The sequence below is a fragment of the Lasiodiplodia theobromae genome (assembly GCF_012971845.1).
Source record: "Lasiodiplodia theobromae strain AM2As chromosome Unknown scaffold_8, whole genome shotgun sequence".
Taxonomy (NCBI): Eukaryota; Fungi; Ascomycota; class Dothideomycetes; order Botryosphaeriales; family Botryosphaeriaceae; genus Lasiodiplodia; species Lasiodiplodia theobromae.
In genome coordinates, this window is record NW_023336574.1 from 337,883 (window position 1) to 348,852 (window position 10,970).

A 10,970-nucleotide genomic window follows, 5' to 3' on the forward strand; every position below is an offset into this window, starting at 1 on the left:
TTTCATGTAGCTGGAAAAGGACGACGAAGACCCCTTTACATATCCTTCGAAGTGTAAAGCAATTATCTCTGCGTCAAATTTTTAATGGTTCCTCTCTAACAGATATTGCTGAGTACATAAAGCTCTATTTTCGGACAGGCGCAATGGGCTGCATTACGAGAGATTTTTTGAAGCTGATCAGGCACACGCTCTTTTCGCTATGACGCACTCCTTGTGAAATCCCTTCTCACAGCCCTGAGCATCCGCGGCTCCTTTACAACAAGTCCAATAAAAGCCGTCAGGATATTCCTCTCGGTTCTCTTCCGTGTCGATCGGACCAGAGACATCCTCATTGGTATCGTCCCATTCGCCAGAGTCCCAGTCAACCTCGCATTTACCTAACCGATGCATTAACATTGAGGTCTGGCACAGAGGAAAATCCAAGCAACTACCGCTGTGCCAGACACATTCATACTCCTTGGTCTTTGCGTATTCGAATTCTTCGCCACACTGGGCACAGATCTCATATCTGTTGCGCTTTTTCGGACGTTCTTCAGTGTTGTTGGACGGAACCAGAAGCTCGCTTTCCACGAGTTCCTTGCCGCGTGGATCGGCGATGATGGCCATCAGGGTCTTGCGGAGGCGTTCGTTGTCCGCGGAGTTGATGGCGTGGACGATTGGTGATGATGACATGGTGATTTTGATGTGCTGAAGAGAGAAGATGGTTTGCCGCGGGCCGCATCCTTTAAAATTCGCTGGCACCCATGTCGCTTACGTTGGCGCTGCGACGAATGCCGTGGTTGAATGGCATTTGGAGAAAGCTCTTCCCGTACATCATTCGATATACAGGCCACTCTTGCAGCGGAATACCGGCGCGAAGGTTGGGAAATTTGACAACAAGGGGGGTCGGGCTTGGCTAGGGGATGTGACAGGTCGCGATCGCGGCTGTCAATAAAAAAGCAACTTCGCGCTAGAGTTCCGCCGGAAGAGGTTGCTGTAGCCGCCAGGGTAGGTGCGACAGTATCAGGAGCGGGATTTCTTCTGAGATGATGTGCAAGCCTTGTGATAGCCGTCCATGCAGCCTTCGGTATCACTAGGCTCCAAGCAGCAGCTCCAGAGGTACGACTCAGGGTCTTTTTCGCGGTGCTCCTGGGCGTCGAAGTTTTGCTGCTTGTAAATCCAGTCGTAGGACTTTGACGGGTTGACGATCAAGTATCCTGTATAAAATTAGCAGAGGATTCTTACGAATATCATCGTGGTTGCGGATCAATACCGGAGTGCCAAACGCAATGGTTGTGCCCATTAGCGGTAACGTCAAACTCTCGTTCGCATTGCTCGCAGCGTTCGAACCGCTTCCGCTTTGCTGATTTTGCTGAAATATCAAAGGTTGGTTGCTGGGGGCTGTCTGTTTTCTCAATGGCGGCTTCTTCGGCGAGGCGAAGTTCTTCCTCGAGGCGAAGCTCTTCCTCAAGTTCGTCCTCGACAAGATCCCTGCCGTACTCGCTTTCAAGGCAATTCAACAGAATAAATTGCAGCCGCTCCAGGTTGGCGGCAAGAACGGCTTCTCGCATGGCATCAGTGCTAGACATGTTGAACAGTGAGAGTGAGGAGAAGAAAGGGATGTGAATTGCGAAGTCGGATGAGGGTGTTGCAGAGCCTTGTTCTTTTGGTGCACTTGTCTCGCTTGTTGTCGGGCCGACGAGCACGACAGGACTTTTCATCAAACCAAGTACGTGCATCGTAAGAACAGAAATCAAATTTGAGCTCAGCTGCGGCGCTTCTTTGCGGTGAAGGGGGCGGCGACGTGCTCGCTGACCTCGCAACCTTTGGCGGAGCCCCTCTTCTCGCAACAGCCCTCCCATATGAAGCCGTCAGGGAATTGTTTTCTCATCTCTTCGGTGTCAATTTCTCCATGGCAATCTTCGTCATGATCGGCCCAAAAGTCCCCATAGACATCCACCTCCAGGTCACCTAAGGTAAAACGATCGCCGTCAGTTTCCGGGCTCTCGGCTGGCTGTGGGTCACCTACCGCTGTGCCAGACGCAAGCGTCACTCGAAATTTTAAGTCGTGTCGAATTCCTTGTGACACTGCTCGCACATCTCATATCTCTTCCGCTTGGTGTTAGCAGGAGCATCAACGTTCACCTCCGGGAGAGGAAGGCAGTCATTCCCGCCAGCAGTGGGGGCAGCCTCGGGCACTAAAAGCGCTTTTTCGAAGAGCTCCCGCGTGTGCTTGTCTTTCGTAACCAAGTCGATCAAGGTGTCCTGAAGCCGCTCATGGGTCGCAGACAGAATTGCGGTCGTAATCGGCTCAAGCTGCGGTGGCTCATGCCGGGGTGCCATGACGCCTGCTGTATTGCAAAGAATTTAGCGATACGTCCGTACGAAGGTTCGACGTGTCGCGAGAAAAAGTCCTTAGTGGTTCGCGTCGGCGCGTCACGCGTTCTCGGGCCGATGACCTCATCGTCGCTTCCCGCTCGGTGTTTGCAAATTTCCCAATACAGTAACTGCAAGATGGCTGCTTTTCTACATCTCCATCGAATCACCTTCGCCGGACTGACACACTCTCTTATCCGAATACCCCTGTTCTGCATGGTGGCCCGTCTGGCATCCTGCATCTTTGACGTCTCCCTGCATCCCGCAACAACTCCACAGGAACCTCTCCGGGAACCTCTGGCGCGACTCTGCCGAATCAATCGCTCCGTCTCGCTCTTCCCTATGATACTTCCAAAATCCTGTGTTCCAGTTCACCACCAAGTCCCCTGCGCAAAGCACGCTCATCAGTTCCAGTCCAAATGACGACTAGACGGAAATACGAAGAAACTCACCCGGATGCCACCGGCACGCCTCGCCATCGTTCTTGGTGACGTCGTATTCCCTCTCGCACCTGGCGCAGCATTCGTACCGCCGCCGCTTGGTTGACGAGCTACGCGTCTGGCTCGGCGCTGAACCATCCCAGCTCAGCCTCGAGAACGACGACTGCACCGTCTGCACCAGGAACTCTTGCTCGACGGCTTCGCGGCACGGCCGGTCGACGAAAGCAATGCGTAGCAGGATTTCGCGCAGCAGCTCCGGCGAGGCGGCGTGGATAGCGTCGACGAGAGTCTGTTGCGATGAAGGCGACGACATTGCTGGTATAAGACTTGATTTGAGATGAATGGAGAAGGATGAGTGGTTCAAGTCTGACGATAAGCGGGTGGTGTTCTTCAGATGGGTCTGAGACGGACGTTGCCGGGTCAACGGGCGGTGTTCGCAGACGGAAAGATATGCTCCAAAGTCTCACCACTTGTATGGAGTGGGTGGAGCTCCGGATGAGCTGTGGAGATGAGTTTCAGTCTTCAGGTGGTTCCGTCTTGTCACGGGTGCGACTAAGGGACGACCGCCACTCTTTCCTTTCATGGTGTTCTCGTCTAAACTCTCATCGTTTGCCAAATCTCTGGCCCAATACGGACGTACGACATCTTCGACCACTGCAACTCATAGAGGAGTCACTATTTGCATCAACTTCATGAAGACAATTTCGGTATCTCAAGGCCCAGACAGGAAGGATGCGATAATCCGCCACCGGCATCGATTGGCGTTACTGCCAAGGCGCTCAAAGGCGTACTTTTGCTTTGGGACATCGCTGGGCCGTGCTGCAACTCGGGACACGTCAAGCTCTGCCCGGTGCAGGAGCATTTAAGTATCATTCGATGTCGAGGGGTAGAAAGAGACGAGGAGAGTAGGGGTGGGGGTCCGATCGGAGCAGCCCGATAGCCGAACACGTGTTGCCCTGCGATCCCGGCCCGGACTCAGCTTGAATGCCCTCAGCCGGCTCTCTGATTTGCGCGCCTTTGTTACGGCCGCACGTGAAACGTATCATTGTCCCAAAGCCTCCCGCGTCTTGCGCTTTCGTCAATCCAGCGCATCCCTGCCAACGAAGGCGCCAGCAACGTGCAGACTGTCGTGAGGCCAGACCCGGCTTGCTGCATCATTCCAGGGGGGTCAGGGGTTTCAGAAAAACAAAATCACGCGCGCACCGATCCAACCCCATTGTCTGCGATCACAACCGCCTTTTCTACCCCAGCCCCAGCATTCTTCGGCCCAGCGATCGCCATCACGACCCGTCTAACAGCCCAGCCCTACGGCACCACCAACACGAACCGAACCCCGGATTTTCTATCTCCTGCAAGCCTCCCCAAAAGGAACAATGACTTCCAGGGCCCTGCACGAAGCCATTGATTACGCAAGCCATGAGCGCCTGAGAATGACCCTCAAGGCCATCTGCGAAAAGTCGGCCATCGTCCGCGAGCTCGTCGGCCACGAACTCATGGTCGATTCGCGCAGCAGCAGCGAGGAACCCATCTTCCATGCATCGTCTGCTACTTCTTTTCCTTCTGTTCTTCCCATGACGGCAATGCTTGGAGGCGCAAATGGTGTCGCGCCAAGCCGCAAACGCCCAAGCGTCCAGTTCGTCGAATGCACCCGGTGTAACAGGAAATTCGAAACCGCCTCTGATAGCCCTAGCGAATGCGTTTGGCATGATGGTGCGTTTTGGCTCACGTACTCTTGTCTTGTTGTTTCATAGAACTAGTCGTTTCATGATGGATCAGCTGATATCATTCTTTGCCACCAGGTCCGCTTGCTGTCGACTTCAACCACGAGGTTTGGACAGACTGGTGCGACAGAACATTCGGCCCGCTCGATAGTGAAGAGAACATGAGATCAAACTATCCCGAGCATCCTGAAGGCTTCTTTTGGAGATGTTGCGGTGGCCGGGGCGACTCCAACGGCTGCCGCAGAGGACCTCATCAACAACGAGAAGGTTCCGTCAAAAGAATGAGGGTTTAATCTCCTGCAGCCTTTTCCCAACAAGCTTTCGGCATGCGAGTCATTGGGCCATGGCGGGATCACCAGCAGCCATACCAATGGACCGGACCGGAAGGAATCCGTCACACGACCTTTTGGGATGGTTTTTTCCTGGATCCATCCATCGCGTTGCCATCTCTCCCGGCTTGGGCCAGTGTCCAGGATATCACCCGCTTCCATCCAAGGACCATTACCGGCCTGGCCGTTGGCTGCTCGAAGGTTACCGTTCGAACCCTGTATTAACTCTGAGCTTGCTGAGCTCACACCTTCTGAGCTTATGTACTTGTCCGTCGACGCAGAAAAGCGAAACCTCCTCACTACATCGAGAAAAAAAAAAACCATGTTACCAACGACTCTTAACCGTACGGACCAGGCGTTTCAGACTTTTTGGAGCAAAGCATGCTGAGCGTGGCATTGAGAACGGCGTTTCTGGCACATACTATTCAAGCAGGCGTTTGATCGTTTTTTGTCTCTCTCATGTACAGTATGGATTCGGCAGGCTAACTGTCTAGGTAATTTGACGCATTAGTATGACGGCTGTCTTGCAGGCAGTGATCACGTCAGCTTCTATGATATCTCGTTCTGACCTTCTTTGGCAGGTTTGGGCTGGCGAATTCCGTGTCAGGAATAGAGGAAATCGGGGGTGGATTTTCCTCACACATGTTTGGGAGATACAAGATCCAGTGGGATGGCTACTCTTCTCGAGTGTTTTCCTTTGACGGGGAAAATGAGTCGACGGACATTTTCATGGATCAAATTGATACATTTAGCAGGCAATCCTCCACCCACGGCGTCTCTTTCTTGTACGCCATATCCACTCCACAACCACCCTTCTCATCGATCACCGGTAGCCAGCCGGATTTTGTCTTCATTGAAGATAGGAAGAGGCAGTATCCGGCCTTAACGCGGAACGAATGCCGCCGTGGCGTTCTCCACTGCTTTCCAACCCACCGCCAAGACTGCGAAACGATGTCGCCACCCTCTAGTCCTTGAACACTCGGCGGCCCGAATCTTGAACGGGTATGCGGCGAAGCGCTTGTCTGCCCCGTAAGCGTCATAGCCACTATCTTGTCAAGGCTTTAGATCCTTTTGTTCGCCTACCAATACCGACATTGACTCCTGCCCTGAAGAAAAAGGGACGAGTTAAGCGTGCGTCTGAGAACTCTGGTTTATGAATGGGTTGAAGTTGGTCATAGGGAATCAGTGTTGGGAAGAATAGAAGAAGAGTATCAACTGACGCCATAAGTTCTATTGGTGTATTTACAAGTAGTTTTGCTGCTCACTCAAGAACAGTAGCGCTCAATCCATTCGTTTGCACTCTTCAACAAATCCAAATTGGAGCAGCGCCAGACAAGTTCCAACGTGTTCTGTAGGAGCAGCATATGTGTTAAGGATCAGTGCTTATCTTGGTGCGCGGACGATTTCGCTATGGGTTTTGATACGTTCCCCATAGAGCTTCTTGGGCAGCTTGTTAGTGCTGCTCTGCATTTGCTGTGACCACACGGACAGCTCTTTTGCGAGCACGTCGAAGCCAGATCTTCCATCTTCTGCTTCAAAATTCGCTAAACCTTGACGTTCATCACTAATCCCGTGAGCTTGAATGGGTTTCGAGTATGGTGTGATCGCAAATTCTGGTGAAATTCGCTGCGGAAAGGTCAGCTCGTTTCTTTATTATTTGTGAAAGAAGTTGGGCTAACCTTGTCATCCGCTACCGCTTTTACCTGCTTCCCAGGGTCTCTTGATTCAAAACAGCTGACAACTTTGATTCGACCCCTTTCCGATGTCGTCGAAGCGAGATCCGCCGCTTCAACCATTTCACGAAACAAACGCTGCCGTTCCACGATATGATCCACGCCTTTCTCAAACATGGCCCTCATGTTTGCGGCCTCCTTATTAGTAAGGTCCATGGATCTGGCCGCTATTGCCGCCCATTGTGTCAAGCCGGCGCGAGAATGCGGTGTAGCCAAGAGCACGACTCCATGAACCAGTTGAGCCGTTTTTTTCAGATTCTCTGGTCCGTTGATTAATGTGGTAGCCTAATTTCTGTTATTTGTTATTCCTTACGACCGTATCATACTCGTGAACTTACGTGTTGGCAAATGAGGCCACCGAGACCATGGCCCACAAGGACTATCGGTCGACTCTTTTTGGTAATTAGATTTTCAGCCCTTTGAATACGCGGAATGGCACTTACGGGTTTCCAATCCGGCGTACTCTTTTTCCGGTCTCTCGCCACGTTTTCCAATAATTTGGAGGCGAGCTCATCAATTGTCCGGTCCAGGGAAGTATCCAGTAAGGTCTCATGTCTGATGCTGTAGCCATATTCAAGCATACGGCACTTTGGAAGCTGCTTTCCTAGCGACCACCCAGGCCACAGCTTGTCAGCATTGGTTGTCCATGTTCTTGTTTGGTTACCTTCAAGGCCGTGGACGCAGACAATACTAATGCAAAGTGATACCATCAGCTAGTCTATTCAACAGCAGGATCCCAGGGTCCAGCGTCAAAGACGAGAGAAAATTTTAAGCAGAAGGTAGTGCCTTAACGTACTCGAAAAGGGCTTCTTCAGCTGGCCTGTGCGTTTCTTCGATACCCGTAAACCCCGCTTGGACTGAAGCTTTTAGTTGAGGCTTGCGTTTCGTACGGCGCCAGAGTGATCTCCAGCGCTTTGACAGCGGGATGGTCTTCATGATCATAGGGCCCTCCATACCTGCCGAAAGGTCTTTGCACTCGTTGATGGTGGCTGTGATAGGTCCGGGGGGGAGCGACTCTTTTTTGAGGGACAATGCGGGGGCGAAACTTGGTCGCCTTAGGCCGATGTCACTTGAGACCTCGCTGCGCGTTTCGGCTGTGTACGCTATAACGATCCACGGAAAGGACTTTCGGCACCAGGCAGGTGAGTGGTCTCAGCCCTGTCCGAAGTCGCGACCTTGCATCCATAATCCGTTTGCGTCATCCGAGTTAGACCTGTCTTGTATTCGACGCTGATGTAGGGTCAAGTGTTTTCGTTCATGTTCTAAGCGGGCTGTGGGTCGGAATGCATTGGGTAACGAGAAAAAGAAAACCACTGCACGGGGGCCGGACGAAGACCGACAGTACTTGGCTGTCATATCCGCTATTGTTCGCTTGACAAGTGACACTACCACTGGGCTTGGACTTTCCCTTGCAGAAATTCAAACGCAATACTACTTAGACCGAGTGCTTTGACTACGGCCGTTAGAAAGTTAAAAGTATTCTATTTCCAAGCAGAGCCTCATCCCGGGAATAAGCGGGTCAGGCGGGTGCGCCATATGTGCTACTCGATCGAACCACAATGAGGCACAGCAAGGCATTGAGGCTTCTGACTCATCCGCCCTTTTTTGCTTTTTTGTTATGTTTAAGGCGTGACTGTTTTGTTTCAGTTTTCTTTTGTGTAAGATAGACATATTACTTCTTCTCCCTTACTTGTTCTTCCGAGACGCTGCTGGAAAAAAGAAGAAAAAAGGTAGTTATATAGGTATTAATGATAATAAGCAGTTGTTACAATGCCCCCAACTAATATACATGCATTTGTTATTACGTTGTCGTTTACACAAAAGCACTGAACTTTACGGAGGCATGATGCACTGGTATCTTTGGTTAAGCATGCGGGGTTACTAATGGGATACTTTTATAAGTAGTCACAGTCAATTTCCTATAGAATCGATTTTTTTATACAAGAGATCAGGAACGCTTTATCAATGCTCGTGGTGGCTATTGCGCGATGGTTGAGAGATTCGAGGGCTTTATCTGGTTTTGTGCTATTAATCCCATGATTCGAAGCGTTGCCGACGCAGAGCTCTTGTGTGGAAATGAATCAAATCTCTGTGTTGGATGGTAAGCACAGGAGGCTGCTGATACAGCTATCAGAGACCATACAAATGGTGATTTCTTTTTTGGCAATATTGGTAATAAAACCAAGGGTCGGAACACAGAGAAAAAACAAATTTATAGTAGCGCTCAGTTGGAAAGCCTCTCAGTAAGCCCATCCGAACTTATGTCTGGCAACATCAGCTGAGTTCAGCTATGCTTGGGAGGGTCTAAGACAAAGAAAACGAATGTTAGCTCTCGGGTGTATGTGGCAGTACTATACATCATCTTCGTGCGACTGGTGGCTAGCTTGAAATCATCAGGGCCTTGAAAATTTGCTGAATGCTGCAATACAAAGCCGCGGGAACTCCTTGCACCACGGAACTTACGATCTTCGCGCCAGCCACCAAGTGCAACATAAGGGTGTACATACCCGTACTTTGCAGCTGCTTTTGCAGATGTAGAAGCCACATGCTCTGTCAAAGTTGCAGAATTATTTTGGTCTCAGAAATGGCTATCGTGGCCATCATACGCATTCTGTAAGCATAATAAGTCCACGTGCTCTAGAATGAAAGCCTCTGGAAAAGTGGCTCTATCCTTCAGGACACTGTCAGACAATTTATCTTACGTCTATGTATGCATCTCAGTCATTCTCTTTTTCATAGACCGATCTCCTTGATATGGACGAAGACCAAAATGTCCGCAGGACGAAGAAAAAGCTTATCATCTGCTGTGACGGTACAGCGTGCAGAGAATCACTTGAAACGAATTTGACCAACGTATCAAGAATTTCGCGATGCATCAGCGGCTCAGATGATTACGGAATCCCTCAGATCGTTCTTTACCAACCGGGAGTTGGGACTGATCCAAACAATCCTTTGAAGCCTGTGGATCAGGCTACTGGAGCGGGTTTGTTGGACTATTCTTCTCTCGCCATTCTTACCACTGGTACTCTAACAGCTTTCTAGGCATCGATGAGAATATTCAGGAGGCCTATACTTTCATTTGCCAGAATTATGGGAGCTCCGACGACGAAATATACCTCATTGGTTTCTCGAGGGGTGCTTTCACAGTGAGATGCATAGTAAAATTGATCGAACAGATTGGGCTCCTCACCAAGACCCATCTTTACCGCTTGCCGGGCATCTTTCGCTCATGGAGCAACGAAAAACCTAGCGATCGGCTGGTGAACCAGCTTCATCAACCGGGCTCCTATCGTAGTCCCGAGGCTGTTCGTATTCAGGCGTGTGCAGTCTGGGATACGGTCAGCACGATTGGCCTCCAGAAAAGTCGGCTAAGCTTCGTCAATTCTGACCTTTCTTGCAACATCAACCACGCTTTTCAGGCTCTTTCTCTACACGAGAGGCGGTCAACCTTTCGTCCTATAGTGTGGAAAGTCCCCGAGCGCAATGATGGTACAACCCCTGCAGGGGTTGGAGGCTCTCAGAATATCCCGGATCTACAACAATGCTGGTTTTTAGGCTACCACAGAGACATCGGCGGTGGCCAAAAGAACGACAGCCTTGCACAACTCGCGCTGATATGGATGATCTCGAAGTTGAAAGCTTACCTGAAATTCGACTTCGCCCCCATATGGAACGAATACCACCCACCCTCGGAACATGGAAAAAGGCCAACTTGGAGAATCGCCCATAAAAACATGCGAGGCCACGGAGATGACTGTGAGAATAAGACCAACTCAAAGCACTAGTTCTTTGGACCTCTACTGACAATTCCGAAGTCAACAACAAGCTAAAAGATTCCAAGAGAGGACTTTTCCGCATCCTGGGGTCCGAAAACCGGATACCGTGTTGTCACTTTTGGTCCTCTAACGGCTTCCAAAGGACGATCCCGAGCCGCAACTCCAATGAAAGCTTGCATTACACTGTGCGCATGCTTTTAGAACACCAGACTGTCCCAAGATGCAAAATCTTAGAGAACGGGGACCCCGTCAGGCGCCCTACGAACAGGTGGGTCTGGATACTGCGGCCTGGTACGCCGGTTGCAGAATATGAAATCATGGAGCACGCGCCGGACGATTTCGAAAAACGCCTTCTCCGCCACTGGTTGAATCAGGAGCTCATTTACATACAAGATCATTCTGAGCCGAGTAGTGGACCCCCGGGAACAATCATTGGCGAATTGCTCAACTTCCTTCGGCGTGAAAACGATGGATCGGCATGACTTTCGAATTCCGTGCAAATAATGGAAGAAAACTTTATTGTTGTCATCATTATAGAATATCAGTTTATAAATTTACGGGAATTATTCTAAGTTAATAGGTATTATTACATACATTTCTGGATTTTATCTGTGCG

General features: G+C 50.5%; 3 protein-coding genes across 3 annotated transcripts; all 3 read right to left on the reverse strand.

Annotated features, from left to right (window-relative positions):
- Positions 1-177: 177 nt before the first annotated feature.
- LTHEOB_3127 (uncharacterized protein) lies at positions 178-672 on the reverse strand (the record flags this gene model as incomplete). The annotated part of the gene is made up of 2 exons (XM_035512016.1): positions 178-377; positions 432-672. 2 exons carry the CDS (start codon positions 670-672, stop codon positions 178-180), a joined length of 441 nt encoding a protein of 146 aa, XP_035363020.1.
- A 330-nt stretch (positions 673-1,002) lies between these two features.
- LTHEOB_3128 (uncharacterized protein) lies at positions 1,003-1,568 on the reverse strand (the record flags this gene model as incomplete). Its single annotated transcript, XM_035512017.1, has 2 exons — positions 1,003-1,196; positions 1,253-1,568. 2 exons carry the CDS (start codon positions 1,566-1,568, stop codon positions 1,003-1,005), a joined length of 510 nt encoding a protein of 169 aa, XP_035363021.1.
- A 472-nt stretch (positions 1,569-2,040) lies between these two features.
- LTHEOB_3129 (uncharacterized protein) lies at positions 2,041-3,108 on the reverse strand (the record flags this gene model as incomplete). Its single annotated transcript, XM_035512018.1, has 3 exons — positions 2,041-2,330; positions 2,541-2,741; positions 2,808-3,108. The coding sequence occupies 3 exons, from the start codon at positions 3,106-3,108 to the stop codon at positions 2,041-2,043; spliced, it is 792 nt and encodes a 263-aa protein (XP_035363022.1).
- Positions 3,109-10,970: the final 7,862 nt, after the last annotated feature.